Here is a 22,691-nt window from a genome sequence, read left to right as displayed (position 1 = left end):
AGACAGACAGGAAAGTTTGGGAACTGTCATGCTCCTCCCATCTGGTCCCATCCATCAGACAAAGTGGATACATAAAGACATTCACACAACTCAGAGGAGAGAATACCTGAGGCTTTGTGGGCTTTAGGCCCTCAAGATGGAACTCCTGGTAAATGGTGAAGCACTTGTTGTAGAAACTGCTGCTGCAGAGAGCTCAGCAGAAGACCCTGAGCCAGGTTTGGGTATGATACGAATGGAATGACAATACACAAAGGACCTAAAGTTTTAGCACTTAAAGAACTCTACCTCTAGATCTCTGCAAACTAATTCACTACTCAAAAGGTGCTTATGAAATCAAGTCTCCAGGTCTCATTCTTCTTATTTTATAGAGAGGAAGTCAGCAGAGACAAGCTGAGCAATCTCCTCAAAGCCACTGAGCTACTGTCAGAAAGAGTGCTTTTAATCAGTAATAATAAAAAATGTGAGATCCTGGACTTGTTCACAAGAAATTTCTTAAAGATTTGAGGTCAAAAAAGATCTCGACATAAGCAGTTTCAAAGGGGAAGTATAGGAATACTCCAAAGGAAAAAAGAAAAATAACACACACAAATTGAAGAGCAAATAACTGCCCAGCAAGGATCTTAAATAATATACTTGTTGCAAAATCTATTTGAATATTTTATCTGAGGGACTGGCAATTTTAACCCATATGAAATGTTTTTTTTAATAATTATTCTGATTTTACAAAAATAATGTGGAAGAGAGGGAAAAAAAGGAGGGGAAGGAAGCTGAAAAGTGGGCTAGCTGAGCAGCAAAGAGAAACAGTATTGCCTGGCTTGTAGTTTTTCCTTGTGGCTATAGTTTGGAAAAATTCCAGGCACAGAAAAGTCAAAACAGAACAGGTAGGTTGAAACACCAGCAATGCTTAGCAATTCAGTTCCTTTTTTTCCTGTAATATTTTTTTCTTTTGGAGTGTGAGGATGAAGTTAAAATACAAAGGAATTTTTTTTTTCCTTTGTATTTTAACTTCATCCTCACACTCCAAAAGAAAAAAATATTACAGGAAAAAAAGGAACTGAATTATGATTTGATTAAAAAGAATGTAAACAGTAATTTGAAAACAAAGGGCGATGCAATTTGTTGCGTAGTCACACAACATTCCTCTTGGATTTGAAATGCACCAGCGGCAGTTCCACCCCTTCTGAAGGTACAGCCTGACGTCTCACAGTTGAGCCTTAGCAGCTGCTGGAGCTACAAAGTCTCTTTTTCCTCTCCTGTCAGGATGGGTGTGATACGGCCTCCCAACTTGTCTAGGATCCTGTGTTTTTCTTTTCACATTATCCTCATTCTGCTTCAACAGACTACTACAGCACGAGAACTGAAGTTTGTGGTGGTAGTAAGTAGATTTGTTGTCTGTTTTGTTGTGGGGATTACAGGGACAGAATTATATGTTTGTTGAATCAGACAAGGTGTACAGTTTCCTTGCTTGTGTTCAAACTTAGAAATAAGTACTGCTGCCCTTTTGCTTATTGAGTTTAAAGACCTCACCCAAAGAAAGATAAAAACATCTCTAGTTCTTAGAATTTTCATCTCCTAATTTACTAATTATTTCATCTCCTAATTTCATCTCCAAATTTTCATCTCCTAATCTCCTAATTATTATTTCAAGATAACGACTTTGTGGTAGATGCATAGTGCAGAGGAATGAAGAGATGCAAAGTCCACATTTACCTATTCTTTCTTAGTTTAGCTGACACTCCAATGCATAGTGTGGGAGCTGGTGATTATGGACTACCTCTTCTATGCTTGGAAGCTGAAGCTTATCATGTTACAGAAGTTACCACACATAAACACACAAAAAAATATTTTCCATTTCACAATAACTGAATTGTCACAGCAGTACACTGAGAAACTAAATAGACAGGTGTTTTTAAGTGGAGATTCGAGAGACATGTTGTATTAACTTCAGTTAGGCTGAAAACAGACTGTAATAATCCTTTTGCTGGGCCATTTCTCATTTCAAAGTAGCTAAACACTACTTCAATGTCACTTTCCCAAATACCTCTAAGAAAAAGAGACATTAATTCAATGCAATACTTTGGATTACAAAGGTTGAACAATGGTCCTTTTCATTCTTTTTTAAAATAAAAGGTATAATGATAAAGAATAGTTAGTCCAAAGGAGTATTTTATATACGAAGTTGAGGGGATTGGAATGAACTTTTTATAAATAGGCAATTGAAGATCTTTTCCTTCAGCCTTTTCCTATTTGAGACATAATGTGCGCAGAAGTACTGTATCCAAAACAAATCTTCTGACTCTAGATAGAGCACTTCATGTATAGCCACATTGAGTGCATTGTGCATGCACAGCTTGGAGGAAGGCCAGAGAGCACAGGAAAAACCAGTTCCTACTCCTGCTGAGACACCACACATAGCAGGGACCTGACGCTAATTCCAGTAACATTCTGTATACAGAAATATACTTACATGTTTTTCCAATGGTAACAGGGAGAACTGGATGAAAACAAATAGACAGCAAGCCTTGGAGAATTAATTCCTTGAAAAGAATGGGATTTTTATTGAATTGCTGTTATTGTGTTTTGACAAGCAATAATTTTGCAGCAAGTTACTGGAAATGTTTACCATTATGGAGAGAGAGGCTTCTTATGCAAAAAAATCTGCTTACCATAACTGTGCTTACCATAATCTAACCCAAAAAAAAAAAAAAAAAAAAAAAAAAAAAAAAAAAAAAAAAAAAAAAAAAAAAAAAAAAATACAAAAAAAAAAAAAAAAAAAAAAAAAAAAAAAAAAAAAAAACAATAAAAATTTCTAGGTTAATTTGTCACAATAAACATTAAATAGTAGGTAAATTTCATTTAGGCTGTCTTCCTTTTAAACCTGTTACTTTTGCTTAGGCTGACCAATCACATAAAACGTTACAATAGGGTTAATATTATCACAATATATATCTTTTTTCTCCAGGCATGATTTATGTATGCTCTATTGAATTTTGCCTTCTGAAATCACTTAATGAATTTTCATAGAAACAGAATTGCTAGTATAAATATACAGCATAGGAATTGACCCCATCAGTGAATACATCACTGATATAATGGGATATAATGAGGGTATTGCTACAGTCAGTCAAATCTGAAAGGCATCTTTCTGACATACTTCAACAGCCATTGTCCAGCTGTCCTGTAAGCTACTATGTTTTCTCCTGGGAGTATTACTGCAGTGTGAAAATTGTCATAATGACGTTTTAAAACTTCCTTAGCAGAACTGCACAATATAAAATACATCTGCAGGGGTGAAGAAACACAGATAAATGTTCACTTTTTCTCACTTCTAGAATTGTGCTATGCCTGGAAAGGTGCCTCACTCTCTCTTCACAACTTCCAACTTTGTGCTGACTCTGTGCATTTTGACTATTGGCCACAAGCCCTGTTCTCTGAAAAGCTCTACTTCAAGCCAATTTGTTAAAATGCTTTTTAAATTTCTTTGCTTACATGTAAACATTAGCTTTCACCACAACTCTTGTGCAATGAACTTAAGATTAAAGGCAGAACTTAAATTTAAAAACACAAAATTTAAAGAAGAAAATAGGAAATATGTAGGACAATCAGGCACCCAAGTACAAATGAAGTACTGATTTATTGCCTCTGTTTAAAGAAGTTCTGACCTCTACACACACACACATTTCACCTGTCATATATACAAAGAGTTGTGGTTTCTGAGGCACTGTGGTTTCATCATGTTTTTCTTCTTGTAACTCAGGATAGGAAGCATTGACTGAGCATGTTATCTCTGAGCGTGATTTCTCTAATCAAGCCAAGCCATCTGAAATCTTGACTAAATATGCTCATTATTTCTACATCTGGTTTCCCTGAACAGGCAGCATGATGGTTTCACTTCACTTTTGTTTCTCCCTTCCTACTCCTGGCTTCAAAGTAAGAGATCTTTTTGTCTAAAGTTAAGTCTGTCAATAAAAGTGTCTGCAAGATCACTCAGAGACAGATACTTCACTGTAATTTATCACATTTCTAAATGAAGATGCTAAATACATATATATATATATATATATATGTATGTGTGTGTGTATGTTACACAGGCCATATTCTCAGTGCACCCCCTCCCTTGCACTAGATTGTCTCCAATATGATTTTTCACCTGACAACAATGGAAGCAAATGCTGGCCAAAGTCTGAGTCATGTGACCATTTTCATATGAAGTGATCATGCTCACAAAGTTACCACGAGTGAATGATGAACCCAGACACCAAATCAGACTCCAGCTGTATCAGAGTGGAAGGAGAGGGTAATGAATTTGGTAATTATTCACCTATTGCTTTTGAGAACTGAAGTGAAGCACTTCAAAAGGAGTGCCAAAATTAATATACCAAACAGATCTGCTTTGCTCTTCTTGTGTACATTCCCCTTACCATCTCCTCCTTCTTGATTTCTGGAGTCTTTTCACTTTTAATGATGCTTCCTTGCTCCTCTTCTCTCATTCTGCCATGTTTTGTGTCTCCTGAAAGGTCAGGAAGGTAATCTGTAGGTCAGGAGTAATAAATGCTGCAACACACATTTTTAAATTAATTTGATGAATCAACTAATTTTTAAAAAAGTTGAAATTATGAGTGTTGAGAAGCTCATATTGACGAGTAAGGTATGATCTGTGGGGATACACTTTCTTTTCCTATCAGGTGTTCTAATGAAAAACACAGTTTCAAATTTTAGAAAAAGTCTCCTAAGATGTAGCTGTGAGTGAATGAATTAGTCTTTCAGGTTAAGTGGTTGTTCATACAGTCATTGTCTCATTTGCAGCTGAAGCAAGGTCTTTCAGAAGTAGCAAAGAGGTTTGAGCACATACAAAAACCAGTTGGCTAAGAAGCTGTGTCCTTCAATTCCTAAAAACAGGGTTTTGCTTTTTTAAGTGTTTGCTCCCCTCTTGCTGCTTCCAGCTTAGTGTTCATACCATATTTATGTGACACTGTGCAATGAAGGTGCAGAAATATGAAGAAGGATCTTAATTTTTATTTCCTCTTTTGTGTGGACTTAAAGAAATTAAGCTTATTTTTAGAAGAGCACACCTCCACTCCTTCAAATTCTTAAGGTTACAAAGAAATAAAATACTTTTCTTTACATCTCCTGCTCATATATATCTTTTGATCTTGATCTTTCTGCACACTAACTTCTATTCAGAACAAATGCTGTTCTGATTTATTGAAAGCTTTATGGGTTGACTGTTGTGACAGTTGTGACAGTGACTGTTGTGACACACTCAGGGTTAGGCAGTACATTGAACATAAAACATCACAAACCAGTATTTAAAATCTAACACATTGTCAGTAATTTTTCTCTACTAAAAAGGGCATAAGTGTTGATTTATTGTTAATTATTTCCTAAAATATACATAAAAATTAGTCATTTAAACATGTCAGTCAGTTTGAACAATTGTCAATTACCTATAAAAATGCTTTGCTGTGAAGCTGGATAATTTAACAAGAGAGGATGCAGCTATGTTGTGATTGGGAATTTAACCTTCACTCTTGACACAGGTACCAGCTTGTCCAGAAAAACTAATAAATCCTACCTGACACTTATGTACGTAAGCATAAGGGAAATGAGCAGCAGTACAAAAGTCCTTATCACTCATTTTTCTTGCACTTGGCTGAATCAGCCACCAGACAATGTAACTTATTCTCCTGCTCACTACAGGTGCACTGAGAAATTGTTATAAAGAACCAACTGAGATTCCAAATGATAAGAAATGAGATTTAAAGAGGATTAAAAATTGCACAGAAAATGAAAAAAAACCCAAACAACAAACTTAATCATGAGGCTGAAGACCCTCCTCAATTCACTGCAAAATATTCATTTTAGGTTGGCCACATAGTGAAATTAAACTGGCAAAACAAAAAACATAATAAGCAGTCTTCTACGTGTTCTACTGGTAACTCATACTCTAGCAAGCTTTGTTGTCTCTTGTAGAAAACGAACAGAGGGAGAAATCCAATTATATTTGCCTTTAATGGACAGTACTTTCCATCTCTGAAGTACCTGCTCTAGCACATGCTTGTGTGCATTACTAGAGAAGGCTGATCGAAAGGGTGTGTGTTGTAATTAAAACATTAAGTCACACCACTGGTGTTTACTTTGAAAAATATAAACATGAAACACCTCCCAGTGGGAGTGGCAAACTAACTAGTGTGAACAGCCCTCTCTGATGTCTGGGCAAGAATGATGTGGCTTAATGAGGCAGTGGAGAGTATTAATTATAAATAAGTTATGTACCACTGAGGTATTAGGGCACAAATGTCATTTTATTAACAGATATACCATGCTGGTACATCGCCATTTTATTGTGCTAAGTCAGGAATTAAGTTGGTGATGAGAACATTGATAAGCAAAGGCAATTTTCCCAACAATTTGGGTCAGCATCCTGGAAGGTTGTCTGGAGCCCTGTGAATTTGTATTTCAGCATTTTGTTTCATGTGAAACTTCTGTGGATTTAATTTTTCTAAGCCCATGCAGGATATGCTTAGAGGGGATAATTTAGTTTTACAGAATCATTTAATCTAGGGCTGTAATTTCCTTTGTATGTAGGAATAAAAATACAAAAAGGTTCATTTAATTTTTCTGATTAAAAATCATATGATTGAATGCATCACACTAGTACTCAGCATACTGGACTGTTCAGGATAGTAAAGGAACCAAACCCTTTGCTCTCACTGAATTTGATAGAAATAAAATCCTAAAGACTTTAAAAAATATTTTTATATATGCATGTAAAAGTACTAATAAAGTATTAATTAAGCCAACAATGTAAATGTTTATACTGTTTTATCTTTATATTTTAGGATGATTGAGAAACTGAGCATAAGATCCATGTGTACATAGAATTACTTTTAAAGATACTGCTATGAAAAAAAGGTTACAAAAATTTCTCGTGTCTATGACAAAGTAATTAAATACTAATCTAAGCAAATCAGTAACTGGCTTAATATTCAGAGGAATTGAGTTTCCAAAATTCAGTCATATTTCCTGTCTAGATGCCTAGTTGTGAACACAATCCCAACATTAATATCTTGGGTGATTAATGTTCTAGAAGGAAAAATCATCAGGCTTATGCCCACTTAATTCTAATATAATTATATATAATCTTGATTTTAAAGAATATATCCACATCCTACTTGACTAGGTTTCTGTAGACTCTGCAACATTTTCATTTGAAAAATGACACTGGAAGTATAATGTACGCTTCACTACTAGTTAGATAAGAGTGTTAACAGTAATGAACTCAAGGAGTTTTTATTGCTTACATTGTCAGGTTTTCCGACACGGTGACCGAACACCAATTGTGAACTTTCCAACTGATCTACACAAAGAAAGTGAATGGCCCCAGGGATTTGGACAGCTCACCAAGGTATGCTGACTTTCTTAGAAGAATTTAAAAATGCTATTAAAAGAGGAAGTGGGAAGATATTTTTTGTGTGTGTGTGTCTCAAAAGCATTAGCAAAAATCCCAGGTTCTGATAGTTGCTATTAGCAAATACCAATACCAGTAATTCATAAACGTTTTTGCAATATTATTCATTTAGCTATTATTAAATTGAAATCTTGTTCATCATAGCTTTATAATTACCTTCCTAAAAGCAACAACTTCTTGATAGTGTGTCTGCTTTCAAAAAAAATTGCAAGTTTAAACACTGTACTGTTAACATTGATGAAGTTCTAGTGACCATTAAGTACTGAGCTCTGTGAAAGGGCAAAGACACAACACCTGCCCACAAAGTCAAGTGACAAGTCCACATCTCATCATTGGACTGACAACCACCAATTCACAAAACAAGAGAAGACTTGCAGGAGAAGGTTGCTTCTGGGGACAATGTGTCTTTCAACAAGGTCACTTGCAGTCCAGAGTTTCACTAGGATGCACTGAACCTACGTGCTGCTCTGGCATTTTAACATCAAGCGTTAGCTCTTTGGCTGTACTTAACACACAAAGCTCTGGAGCAAAAGGAAGCCAATGCATTGCCTAATAACACTTTGTTGTGGTGCAGAAGTATGAAACAGAGACAGTTCAGTGTTTAATGTTTGAAGGGGGTTTGAAAAATCTGTAAAATTCACACACTGAAAACAATGAATTGTATAACTATCTTGTTACTAGCTTATGTACTAAGACATTCCTGCTTTGACATTTATTTTCTGAGAGCTTTTTGCTATTTTGCTATTTTTTAAAATCAGTAGTAGGAATGTACTTCTCTGACAGGTAGAAGTTAAAAAGTTCAGCTCAGGCTTTAGAAATAAATAACAGAAAAGACAGTGTGCAACCTAAAACAACTGCAGGCACACCAAAGCAAACACAGAAGAATGCTACTTAGGGCATGAAATATAAGCCACAAATATATAAGGCTGGATAAATAACAGAGCAATGACAATGATAAATACTAGGCTGTCAATCATCCTCTCTCAGCTGTCACTAAATGACATACATTGTAAAGGACAATGTTGATCGGTGTCTACAGATCTACAGCACTGTGGAAATAGTAGAGTCAGGGGCATTGCTTTTCTGTAGCAGATACTGCAATCTTAGCACTTCAGAACATATAATTTCTTCACAGATATAAGTGAACATTTCTATTAAAAATTCTAGATCATCTGCAACATACACAGTTGTTCTAGTTTTGGCTGAGAGAGAGCTGGTACAGGGCTCTGTTTGGTGCTGAAAACAGTGCTGATAACACAGGGATGTTTTTGTTACTGCTGAGCAGGGCTTACACAGATTCAAGGGCTTTTCTGCTTCTTGTACCACCCTCAGTTTTTCTGGGGGTGCAGAAGAAGTAGGGAGGGGACACAGCTGGGACAGCAGGTCTCCACTGACCAAAGAGAGATACTGTACCATATGATGCCATGCTTAGCATATAAAACTGGGTGGAGAAAGAGGAAGGGGCAGACATTCAGCTTGATGTTGTTTGTTTTCCTAAGTAACTGGGATGGGGCTCTGCTTTCCTGGAGGCTTAACACCTTCCTCTCCTTGGGAAGTGGTGAATAAATTCCTTGTTTTGCTTTGCTTGCATGTGTGGCTTTTGCTTTTCATGTCAAGCTGTCTTCAAACTCTGGAGTTTTCCCACTTTTACTCTACTGATCCTCTCCCCAGTTTCACCAGGGCTGAGTGAGAGAGCAGGTGTGTGGTGTTCCGTTGCCAGCTGGGGTTAAACCACAATAACAGTACATTATACAAGCAGTTAATGATCACTTAAAAGCTGATTGCTAAAGATTAAAAAAAGAAAAAAAAAGACACTCTTATACTAAAAGTCTCTAGTCACCTTAATCTAGTAGTCACCCATATGCTTGCCTTACAGACTGGAATGCAGCAGCTATTTGAACTTGGACAGTACATGAGGAAACGCTATTCCAGCTTCTTGAACAGCACATACAACAGGCAAGAGGTATAGAGCAGATCTGTCTGCAGCACATTTCTCTGGCATAGCAGAACTATGGACTTAAAGCACATTATCATACTCATTTCATTAATGGAGAAATTCAGGTAATAGAAGAACATTTTTGAAAGACAGACTTATGTCAAGGTAAACACAAAATATAGTCTATTTTTCAGCTCTTACATTCTGTTTGGGTCTTTCACAATCTAATTTTCCCAAACTGAACAGCTCCATGATGAATGAGTTGGGAATTTGTACAGTGACCATTATTGTTTTACTCTGTTGAAAGATAAATACCTATCCAGTCATGTGATGTGCCATACTTACACACTTCCTCCTGTAACAGAGAGGTCTAACAGCTCTTTGGATGTGCTTATCATACAGTACAGATCCATTGTGGCAAAGACACCTCTAACATTTTGGTCTGTTTAGAAGGCATGCATTATGGGAAGGTATGAAAGACCTTTGCCATGCTTCCAAGAGAAGTTTATGTTTTTGAGTGCTTTAACATTCCTGATGGCTGATAGATCATAGAATCATTTAGGTGGGAAAAGACCTTTATGAATTTCAAGTCCAATTGTTAACCTGTCCTTCACTAAATCATATGTATCAATGTTAAGATTGAGAAAAATATGACAGAGATAGTCCTTCTTTGAAATCATGCTTTCCTATTCTTTCAGTTCAGGCTGAAGGTTAGACTCCAAATTAAAAGATGCCTTGAAAATTCCATTTGTGAAACTGAAGTAGGACCCTGGAAAGCTGACTTATGGTTTCACTGTTTTGACTTTATGCAAAATATAAAACTGAAAACAAGAAGTCATTATTGACAAGTTGGGTAAAATTTCTCTAATATTTTATAGTTTCCATTTTATCTTTAATTCTTTGCCATTCTATTTTCAGTTTTACATCCAAAGTACAGATTATGATCGCACCATTATGAGTGCCCAGTCATATCTTTCTGGCCTCTTTCCACCAACTAGCAGCCAAATTTGGAACCCTGAGCTTCTCTGGCAACCCATTCCAGTCCACATTTTTCAAAAAACAGCAGAGCTGGTGAGTACTGGCTAGAAGCATTCTATAAAGTATTAATCTTTTACTGAAGCAAAAGAACAGAAAAAAAGAAAATAAGCTAAAAAACATTTTTCAATCTTTTTAAATTCAATATAATAGAAAATATCAAATGCAGCTACTGGCTGACAAGTATGTCATAGGTCAACTGTAACACCTACATGAAAATCCTCCTTCCATAGTTGCAGAATACCTGAATTATCACACACACGACCATTTTCTCCGAGGTTATTTCTTCTGACCAGAACACTTTTGGACAATATTCTAGGGAAGTTGCCCTAAACGTTTACAGGAAACAAGTGCTTTTCTAAACACCACTCAACTAGGCAGATTTTGTCTCTTTGGAAAGTTTTTTTTCCATAATTTATTCAAGGAATTGAATTTTCACCAGCCACTGTAATGACCTCAAAATGATTACCTTCCTATTCTGGTATCACTTAGGCATTCTAATTACAGACAAGGGCTCTTTTATGCTCAGCGCTATAGAAACATTTAATGAAACCCTAGCACTTCTCTTGCAGATCATAAGGGTAGACCTACCTGAATAATATGTTCTGTAGAAGTTTTACTTCATGTAGCTCACTCTGGCCGAGTCAGGTTTAGATTTTAATTTCACTTGCTCTTGTGACAAGGACTGTGTAAGGAACAGTGTGGCCAACAAGGATAAAAAGCTTGTGAGTGTGAAAAAAAAAAAAAGAAAGCCTTATTTACTTCTGGCTTTGAGGATTTTGAGAAGCTGACTTTAAGGAAATTTGTACAAACTCCCTATTACATAACTGCCCATCACCAACATCAGACGATAGACTCACTCATTAGGGGGCTGCCGCACCTCTCTCCCTTTGATGTTGCTCCTTTCTTAGAGACCACATTTGAAAACAGGTACAGGGAGAAAGGGTTCCCACAAACTGGATTTGGCAAGTGTGGTTCAGCCAGAAACTTAACCCTGTTCCTAACAGAAAAGAACACTGTCATTGTTATTTAAATACAGGACCCAGAGCAAGTCCTTTCACCACAAGACAAGAAAAACATCTAAGTGGTTAGAGTTTTGGCTATATAATACCTCAAAGCCCTTAGAGGAATCATAGTGCAATGAAACAACCTGTTTGAGGAAGGGAAGCTCATTTGTAGGAGTCTCTAGTGCCTCATCACTTCTGTGGCTGCTTCAGGAGTGAGTATTGATGCTTCCATCAAACACACCTCTGCAGCAGCACAAAATGCCTTTTATAATGCAAACCACCTGGAAAAAAAAACATTGTTCTCTTGTTAAACCAAGCAGATGTTTGAAGGTATGTTCAAGCCCCAAGCAACACAAAGTGGGAAACTGGAGCCAGGCACAGTCCTGTAAAAAAACCATAATCACAGTTTATTTTTAAGCTGCTGAGATCTATCAAGACTTGACAGGCAACAGTACTGAGTACTGCTTAATGAAACCAAAGGGAGTGGCTTAATTAATAACACCTAGAGAGGGATAATTAAGACATACAGCAGAGAAGCATTTCTTATTGTGTAATTAAACAACATTCCCCAGTCTCATATTGCAACCTTGAGCTCTCATCCTCAGTGTGCTGCTGTTACAGAAAAGTTGCACCCTTGGAAACCTATCCAAGGGAAAGTGGGCTAGGGTCAGTTGGTGGCTGCTGCCAATGTCCCACTGGAGACATGCTGGAAGTGCAGTCTATAAATGTTACAGGATAATACTAGTGCTGGGTCAAAAATGCTCTAGTGATGCGACAAAGTGCTGAACCAGCACAGGCTTGTTTTGTTCACCATTGCTTTTCACTGACATTTTATGCTGTATCAGGGATCATTTGTCTTTGTGCAATTGATATAAATCTTTTTTGCCAGAGCTCAGGGTTTGCAGGATGCATGTATTTACATGCTGTTCAGATCAAATATGTATTATCGTGTGACCTTGTAAAGCACACACTTGGAGTATGTAAAAGTGAACCATTTCCCAAAGAAGAACAGAGCCCTTAGCCCCACAGCTTTTTGATATTTCAGGAGAACAATCTGTTATTCTTTTGTTTCAAGTTCTTTCTATTAAGTGGTACTTAAAATGCTTACCATAATCCCCTGTTTATCTGCAAAGAGATGAAACCTGGATGTGTAGATGGAGAAGCAATTCAGGTTCCACTACCAGGTGAAGTTACAGCTAAGGGAATGCAGAAAATGAGAGGGAAATTGTAGTTTTTTAAAATTTTTGATCATGGACCCTGACCGATTTCTCAAAGCAATCCCTTGACAGACAGGTGCCATTTCTTTTTGCCAAAATCAGTTAAATTTAGGGAAATCAAGCTATCACAGAAACAAGTAGCCATTGAATAGTCAAGTTACCCCAGTCTATTCACTATGTTAACTGAATTAATTATTAAGGTACCCAAGCAAACAATTATTGAGTAGGTCTAGCACAACCATGAATCTGTCTAAAATATTACACCATTAATCTCAGCAACAGAAAAAACAGAGGGGTGTTGATAATTTTAGAACTATTCTAAGTTTTCCTTTTCATATTTCAGAGGCTGAACTTCCCTCTGCCCAACTGTCCCCGTTTTGATGAACTCCAGCATGAAACACAAACATCTAAAGAATTTCAAAGTAGAATACAACCATACATGGTAAGAGGAAAAACAAACAAACAAAAATCAAAACAAACCCAAGCTGTGAGAAAAAGGAAGGTAACTAAGTTGTAGAAGTCATGGAATTACATTTTTTTCTTTTGTTAAAATGCAAAAACAAATTGAAAAATTAAACCCCTGTTTAGGTCAGGTCACCATTGGGTCAGAGATGACACAGAGTCAGATCAGAAGGCTAAGTGGCAAAAGCCCTAATTTTACTGAAACCGCATATTCTATATAGTGGTCTGATACAGATGGACCTGACTGGTCATTTAATCAATATATTTCACATGACTGGCTAATTAACAAGACACCAATTTGTAAACAACCTTATGAGCAAAACAGCTTATTACAAAACACCAGGTGCAGACTGTTTAGAATTCTTTCTCTCCAGCTGCCTAAAGTTTCCCAGACCAATTAATGGGAAAGCTTATCTAGCTTTCGCTCTCTCTGACCAGACTATTGCATCCACAAGGTTAGAAATTAGAGGAAGGTTCTTCACCCAGAGGATGTTGGGCACTGGAACAGGCTCCCCAGGGAAGTGGTCACAGCACCAGCCTGGCAGAGTTCAAGAAGCATTTGAACAATGATCTCAGGCACATGGAGCGATTCTTAGGAATGTCATGTGCAGGGCCAGGAGTTGGACTCAATGATCCTTAGGGGTCCTTTCAAACTCAGCTTATTCTTTAATTCTGTGAAAATTCTGTGAAAAGGTTGGCTGTTAATGAATCTATCTGCTTGTATGTTTCATGTGTATTGAGCATTTGTGGTATACTCTGCACTTTTTCCCCACAGGATTTTTTGCAAACAATGGCAGTTAACACAGGGCTTGAACTAAATCACCTTAAAATACTGGACAATTTCCAGCTCTGGAATACATATGACACTCTCCATTGTGAGGTAATAATAAATCAATAGATGCTGGGGAGGAATATAACTCCAACTTTGGGTTCCAATTAAACCATGGCAATGTGTTTTCCCAGGAATGAGTTGTATTGTCTCCTATTTTTTTTTTTTTTAATTTGAATCTAACTTATATTTCAGTGCTTTGGTAAAAGATAACTGAAAAACATGATCTACCGCTTGGGAGACTGTAATTTCCATTTCATGTTTTAAGAACTATTACTATTCCCATTATTCCCTTTTTTCCCTTCCCAATAGGCTGCTATAGAATTATTCAGCATGATGGCTATAATAGATTTGCGATTTTTAACAGAGAAATGAAATTATTAGCTTTAAACTATTAAAAGGTAAACATCAAAATACTTATGATTTTGAACATGAGAGATCATGAAAGATCTATCAGTTAAAAATTTTTGAGACAGTAATTGCTACCAGTTAAAAAATGCCCAAACTGACCCCAAGCATGGGATAATTCCATTTGTCCCCAGTCATTACCAGCAGTGCATGAAGGATTTTGAACATATCCTCTACAAATTGAGGTAATTAAACATGATAAGACACTGTTACTGTCACATGACTGAAGAGTCACATTTGTCTCTAATTGCCCAGTGATAGAAATGGTATGTGGACAACTATATGGAAAGGCAGAAAAAATTAGACACTTATAACCTGAAGACTCAGAGAAAGAAAGAGAAGACATATGTCTGCAATATTTCCCACCAAAAACATGTATCTCTATAGCAAGAACACATTATACCTATATGGAATCTCCTTCATTTTGATGCTTCTGCTCTGCCCATTCACTCACTTCAGGCCAATCCCCATTCCCACAAAATTTGTTTCAGGGCATGCTCTGGAGTAAAACCATACTGTGCAGAGAGTTGCAGGACAGCCTCAGAAAGTCTAAACTAAGTAGTGTGAGGGTAGATGATAGGATGATGGAAACCAGTGAATTATAAACATGCTTTTGTTTTCCTTTATCACTAGGATATTCATAATTACACTCTTCCTGTATGGGCCACTAAAGATGTAATCAACAAGATGGAAAAACTGGCAGAATTGGCTTTACTCTCATTATTTGGGGTTTATAAAACAGAAGAGAAATCACGACTACAAGGAGGTAAATCAAAAAATGCATAGCTTTAAGAAAGGAGGAGGTAATGCAACATCTTGTCACTTCACTAATGCAAAATTATTCAAACAAACCCTTGATTTGAAACTATGGACATTGGATGCCATATTAAGTATTCAAATATGTGATGAACATTGCCACTTGCATGGATAAAATACCACAACAAGGCATAAAAATTAATATCTTCAGGTTTTCCAGATTTTAAAAGGTATTAGAACTTTTTAGAAATATTATAGAAAACTAAGGGAATAAATCAGGCCCTCATGGTTATGATCATTACTTACCTTATAGTAGGTTAGATTTAGTTGCTTCTCCAACATTTCTTCTAATTGTTTACTGTTGTTTTTTCTCCCTTTGATGTACTGGTTATACATTGTGTCAAAACACTGGCAACATATTTGTAGCTCTCTGAGCGATATAAAGCTGCTCCAAAACAGTCTGATCAGAATAGAAGCTGAGAGATTCCAGTTATGTCTATACCATGAGAACAAAAAGAACTGGGAACTACTGCTTAGCTCCAAAATGAGGACACATAGACTGTGCTGCACGTTCTGACACTACTTCAGGACACAACCCTGGAATTTATCACATGATCCCCAGGTATCCATGAGCAAGAAATCCAAACAATTGAGTTCGAATATTTGCAGGCTGGAACATTTGAGGCTAGGCTTTCTAATGCACCTACTGTGCAGCCTAGATCTAGGTAAAGAATTATTAGCAGATCCATCATCTAGGCATGCACATCACTGGATCAAATATATAGCAATTACTGGCTCCAATCTGCAGTAAAGCCTATTAGCTGGCAGATGACCATATCACACAGTCAGGACTATTTAATGTTCACTGGCATACCAGTTACATCCTCCTTCCTTAGAATGATATAAATTGTGCTTCAGGGAATTTCTGCTACCCATACCCATTGGTTATAGAATACCTTTGGACTGGAGAAGAAGTACAAAAGAGCTTTGGAAAAAGCAAAGAATCAATAACATGTAACATATTGGAAGTAAATAGTAAAAATATGTCTTTGGCATGTAGAGAGGAAGAGACCAGCACAGTTGTCATTATTCCAACACACTACAAGAAAACTAAAAAAAAAAAAATGGAGAGATCTCAGCATAACAGAACTCGAAGTGTCATTATCACCAGTTCTCAGGATGGTTCTAAATGATTTCCTGTGAATCCTGCTTCTTCACTTGACCTGGATGATGAATCATATATTTCTCCTCTGTAATATCTTCTCTGTAGTTACAAAATTGTATTAAACTGAAAAATGAATATGAGGCCTGAGTAGATGTCCTATATTTGATACTCACATTATTTTGTCTTTTTTGTTTCCATTCAAGCATTATACCTTCATTTTCCACTTCCTTTTTTCTCATCTTTTTAAGGTGTCCTTGTGAATATTATTTTAAACAGTATTAAACAAGCTGCCAATTCTTCAAAACCAACAAAAATGGAGGTCTACTCTGCAGTGAGTATTTTCATCTTTCATAAATCTTGCTTTGATTTTACCAGTATTTAAGTTAAATGAAAGAATAATACACTACAGTTTAATTCAGCTAACAATCAGTACAAGAACACAGTATAGGCATGGATCTCACCTCAGTTTTAGTTAAAGTATATTTTGCAAAAAAACCAAATATATTTTACCCTTCATTATTCCTACAACCCAATGGTGCAGTTTCTATTCGTTGCATCTTTCCTGAAGTGCTCCAAAGATACTGGCACATAGCAGAACTTCAGCTGTGCCTCCAAACCTCTCTTCTGTGGGTTCTTTTTTATTACTACTACTATTATTTTATTTATTTTAGAGGGTGAAGAGGGCCACTTTCATCAGGCCAAGATCTGCTTAGCTCATCCATTATTCTGTCTCTAACAAGAGCCAAAGGCAGCGATGAATGTGAGAATAAAGACAGCAGAGAGTGATAAAACCTTCCAGCAATCTGTGTCTTAGGGACTTCCTGATACAGAATTTGTCCCTGTGTTTAGTCTCTCTTGACAGACTGTCTTCCATCAACTTGCCTAATTACTTATTAAATTCATTTATACCTTTGGAATCTGCAACATCCTGTGACAATGACTTTTGTGTTAAAAAGTACTCCTGCTTTTATTCACATTTTCTGGGTCTCTAATTAATTTAGTATTTTCTGTCACCCCTCTTCCATATTTCCTTTTCCAAGACAGAGTCCCACTGTACTTTACCTTTTCTCCCATAGAAACTACTTGATACCTCATATCTCTCTCACTGTCCTTCCTACACAACTCCAGTACTACCATGTTCTTTTTGAAGAAGAGCAGTACATCCAGATTTTTCACTTCTGCTTTAATACCCTGAGTTCATGTATACTGTTATTTTTGAGCCTGATCAGCCTATAAAATTCCAGAACCTGAATATTAATTATACCATAGCTGCTAGACTATAGTATAAATAGGTCTGGCAGATATATATATATATGTGCCTAAAGACGCTTGCAAAATTTATGCACCAAAGTGTTTGGACTTCCTGCCTTCAGCTCCTCTTCCTATGATCCCTGCAAAAGTAGGGATAATGGGTAGATGAAGAAACTATATGTGGGTGGGTAACAGATCCCATAAAAATAGAAGCCAAACTGAGATTTCTTTGTATGAATCCAAACAGAAGGAACAATAGAAAGAAAATCTGAAGTGGAAAAAGGAGAATAGCCTTTGAACAAAACTATTTGTCTGGTATACTACCTGAAAAAAAAGTACTTTCACCTTCACTTGAAATGCCCTAGATTATACTACTGTACACTGCCTTAATCTGACCTTGGAGCAAAAGACACTACTGAAGGAAGGAAAAGAGAAAATGGACTGAAAAACTAGATTTATTACTCAAACCACGTCTTGCTTTCCCTCAGTATCTGTTTCCAAAATCCTGCCAGATGGTGTAAGACACATACTGCAGTAACTCTTTGGAAATGCCTCCTGCTGTCTGTAGTAATCAGTTAACATGTTTTTTCCCAATGGTGAACATACTGAACACATTTTAATGGTCAAATTTACACAGGTTTTCTTTTATCATGATTTCCACTCCGTCTCTACTCTTGTCTCATAACTCTGGATGAATGCTAGTTGACTTAATTGACTGTAAAGGATGGATTTTTTTTTTTCCCAATAGCATGACACCACAGTTGGGGCTCTCCAGATTGCTCTCAATATTTTCAATGGAAAACTGCCACCATATGCTGCTTGCCAGTTTTTTGAACTCTACCAAGAAAGCAATGGGCAAGTATCTTCTTATTGATGCAAGAAAAAGTGTTTAGAACTTGCTACCCTCTTCCCCAAAACGATTTTTCTCTCAAATATTGTGAGAAGATACAATTTTGATTTAAACAGAAGTTTCACTAACAGCCCATAGGCACAAAGTCATATTAAAACTAGGGAAAATTACATTTTCTGGATGTATGCTTTGAAAGACAGGAAGAAGAGGTAAAACAAGCCTTATGTGAGGGAAGAAAGTGGTAAAATAAATTTTCCTGATTCTCCAGATGATAGCAAGAACATTTCCAAGACACAACTCCCACAGTAAGCCACTTGGCTTAGAAGAGCCCAGTGCTGGTGCCATTCAAAGAGCCTGCAGAAAGACCTTTTCAGCTGACTGTTGATCTGTGCAGTTAAATTAACAGCTTTGGCAAACTGGGCTTTGCAGATGTCTTTCATAAAGCCTCCACTCTTGGAGAACAGGTTCTAGAGTAGGATGTTAGAGCCTATTTCCAACATGCTGTCTCAAAGTAGGAAACCTTCTATTTAAGAACCTTTTTTAAAAAAACTTTTCAATGTTGTTAATCAGGCAATATAGCATTGAAATGCATTATCGGAACGACACTTCAAAGGATCCTTATCTCCTCACTTTGCCGGGGTGCACCTCTTCTTGTCCACTTGAGAAGTTCGCTGAACTAGTTTCTCCTGTGATTACAGAAAACTGGTCAAAAGAATGTGGGAAGAAAGACAAAATGAAAGGTAGAGTAACAGTTCTGTATTTTCCACATAAGACACGGAGGCAGATATTTTATCAGTGGCTCCAAACTTTGTACCTTTCATACAATCAATGGATTTCTCTTTAAGAGTGGGCCAGATTTGCTATGGACAAGGAATGTCAGTAGAAATTAAATTAGCATATTCACAAAAGGAGCTGCCTAAAGGCCGTGGTCAAAACCAGATCTCCACTTGTTGAAAACATCTAAGAGAAGTATGGATGTCAGTGCTATACAAGGGTCCTGTTCATGTTGGATACAGCAGACTTTCTGCAAATGCAAAGCAAAAATGGCTTGCAAATGCATGGTGTCTGTATTTCTGCAGTTGTACTGAGTGCAGCTGATCCATGATCTACTAACAGCTGAGAACTGATAACCTCTTCCTGCCTGAATATTACTTCTGGGAGGGAGGAGAAGAGCAAGGCAATACATGTTACTTCTCCATAGTCCCATTATTTCCCCTGTCCTGCAGATATTCACCATTTTGCTGATCCCTGATGAAACTATTTTTCTTTTTTCATTAACTATACATAGGCCCTCCTGCCCTATGAACAGGAAACAATCTATAAATTTCTGGGATTGAAGTATATATTCTTATGTTGCATATGGCAGTAAATGTGATCTTGCCAGAAATATTTACATTGCACATATATGTAATTAGACTGTTACCTTTGCATATAAAATGGTATGCACCTATGTCTTTCATTAACTCCCTTTTCATTTATTTTTTGTTCTTCACAGATATTTTTATTGGATTTAATGTTGCTGTTGGCCTGTTGTCCATTTTTAACCTTGTACTGCTCTACCTCCTTTATCATTATGGACGCTGCAGGAGTAGAAACAGCTACCAAGACATTTAAAGTGGAGGTAAAAAAGTGAAAGCGAGAGCAGCTAGATATCAAGGAATACTTGAAGTTGCTGATACCAATCAGTTTGCTCTGGTCAAAATAATCTCCACAGCATATTCAATATACTTGAACAACTGAGGTATCTGTGGCCTAAAATTCTACACATCTGCAGTGAGAAATACTGTAGAAATATGTTATTTCAGGAATTACCGGATGGATGGAATTACTCCAATTTATATCTTTATTCCACTACTACTATTAATCAATCTTATATCAACCAATGGGGTGAAGGAATGCTATTGCCTATGTTTTTTTTTTATATTGCTTATTACCAGTTAGCCCTCTGCTGCTCGACAAGCCTTTCTTTAAAACTGCACTCTGTAATATTTACCTTATTTCCTATAAATGGCTATTTTGCTGATGCACAGGAAAATAGTTTTAGTGAGCAGAAGTTGCATTACTGTATGAAAAAGACTCATACCAGCATTTGAACATAGTGTTCCTGCATTTATTAATGCAAATTTATGCATGAGTTTTGACCTTGGTCTTCAGCTAATAAGTCTTCAGCCTGCTCTTTAAAGGAGTTACACCTCTATAGCTCTTACTGAAATTAGCAGAACTGGGATCATCTCTGTCACATATCCAGGTATCAAGCAAGAAGCTTAGGGCAACAGCACCTTGGCCAGTGTCTGTAACTTCAATAATATGGATAAGTAAATATATTAAAATCTATTTTCAGTTGCTACACTGTTTTCCTATTTTTCTGAGCTCCCAGTCATGAATGATCCTTTGCTCTGCGTTTTTTGAGCAACTCTTAGAAAAATTCCTCAAGCTATAACTCTCTTCATTATCTTTAAACTCCTTTCTCTGTTCACAATACTATGGGTTAGCAAGATGTACGCAAAGTAAGAAAACAATGATTCTGCTTTTTGTATGTTGATCTCTTCTGTGCAATTTATTTTGTTTAGATTGTAAGTTTCTGATGTCAGGGAATGTGTTTCTGTAACTGCTCTTGAGTATCACAAACTATATGCATAATAAGCACTAATATTGCTGTATGAAATCCTGCTTATTGTTGTATGTTTCAAGACTGAATCAAGACTTTTTCATCCTGCAGTCCTGCAGAGGATACTGTGAATTATAATACCTTGGAGAAGTCTCTTTAAAAACCAAGACAACCACACAAACAGGTGCCAACAGCAGGGTCAGCCCAACAGGTATAAAGTGCTGATGCCAATGTGTCCTGCTGAGATTCAGAAAGAGAGAAAGCTGAGAGATTGAGCTGTTTAACTCAGACATAGCATCACAGCAATGTGAATACACTGCTTCTGGACTGACTTTCACTCACATTCTGTGGGTTGCAATGTGGAGCCCAGGAGCCTCAGTAAGCTATCAGTGAGATAGTGAAATAGTGATCTAGAGATCAGCCCTCAATATTACAGCTGAAATGTGATATAATTATATATAGTGATATTAAATATCATATATTAAATAGCATAAGTCAGAGTAACATGCTTGTGGGAGTATAGCACTTCCCAAACATTGCATTTCTTGTAATAACTTCAGCTACTGAAGTGTCCACCTTTTGAAAATTATTTCTCACTCAGTAAAAAGCTTTTAGTAGTATCCATGACATTTCCATTTTATCTAGTTCAGGAAATATCATCATCAACTGGTGGATTTGAGTCTTACATGTTCAGGATTTTTATTGTACAACAGGTTGATGCAAAGCTGTCAAAAAGATGAAAGGCTGTCCCTAAATCAGGTGGTTTAGATGTACAAGCTTCAGCTTGTAACTAGTCATTTTTATCCTCATATAAAAACTTGAAAGAATATCTATATTTCAGTCAAATGTATTAAAGCAGCTCTAGGAAACAAGCCTGAGTTGGCTTGGTTACTATTAGAAGTGTAATCAAGGTGGGGAAAAGTTCAGAACAAACTCCAAAACTCATCCTGGCTCTTGTATGTGCATATATATATATAAATATATACACAGTCAGTGGTTACCTGATACTGAGCTCTGCATTACCACATCCACAATGCTGCTGGTACCCACTTAAGGATAAATTATGTTTCTTATTAGAGGAAGTCAGATGCTTGACAAACGAAGATGTATCGACTGATAATGTGCAGCAAGAACCAGTTTTGAAATATTACAAAATCAGTCGATTGCACTCCTTGAGAAGCAGAATGAGACATATTTTTCCAAGATTGCTTCTTACAAAAAGAAGTTGATTCAGACAGAAATTAAAATGTGAAGTGTCTGAGACATTTTGTATGGTTTATGCTGCCCAAGCCTAAGCTGTAACAAAGAATTTCAAAAGATAAGGTAATTCTTATTGAAGCAGGAGCTGTCAGGAAAGAGTTTCATTGCAGGGACACCTTTCTGTTAAGAGATAGTCATACTTGAAAATGCATATGCACTTTTAGAAAGGATCCAGTGAACACAAATTACAGAGAATGTAATGAAAGGTTCAGATGGTGTAATTTCAGAATTAATGAGGGTACATTAAAGATGTAATAACTTAGTAAAGTAGGCCCTGAATCTCACTTATAGAACAGATGTTTTATCTTGCTGTGTTTAAATCAAGTAAAATTTCTCCAGTGGAGTAAAAGTAGACAAGTTCATGTTCATGTAGACAAGTTCATAGCCTTTTTATTTTTTCAGCCATATTTACAATTTGCTTAGTATAATCTGCAGA

General features: G+C 36.7%; 1 protein-coding gene across 1 annotated transcript; it reads left to right on the top strand.

Moving 5' to 3' along the window:
- Positions 1-1,245: 1,245 nt before the first annotated feature.
- ACP3 (acid phosphatase 3) lies at positions 1,246-21,163 on the top strand. The gene is made up of 11 exons (XM_005423949.2): positions 1,246-1,375; positions 7,313-7,408; positions 9,348-9,434; positions 10,326-10,478; positions 13,010-13,108; positions 13,904-14,008; positions 14,999-15,131; positions 16,535-16,617; positions 18,286-18,392; positions 18,958-19,127; positions 19,883-21,163. Exons 1-11 carry the CDS (start codon positions 1,262-1,264, stop codon positions 19,999-20,001), a joined length of 1,266 nt encoding a protein of 421 aa, XP_005424006.1. The 5' UTR covers positions 1,246-1,261; the 3' UTR covers positions 20,002-21,163.
- Positions 21,164-22,691: the final 1,528 nt, after the last annotated feature.

The sequence above is a fragment of the Geospiza fortis genome, unplaced genomic scaffold (assembly GCF_000277835.1).
Source record: "Geospiza fortis unplaced genomic scaffold, GeoFor_1.0 scaffold346, whole genome shotgun sequence".
NCBI lineage: Eukaryota > Metazoa > Chordata > Aves > Passeriformes > Thraupidae > Geospiza > Geospiza fortis.
This window is presented reverse-complemented; position numbering and strand designations above follow the sequence as displayed.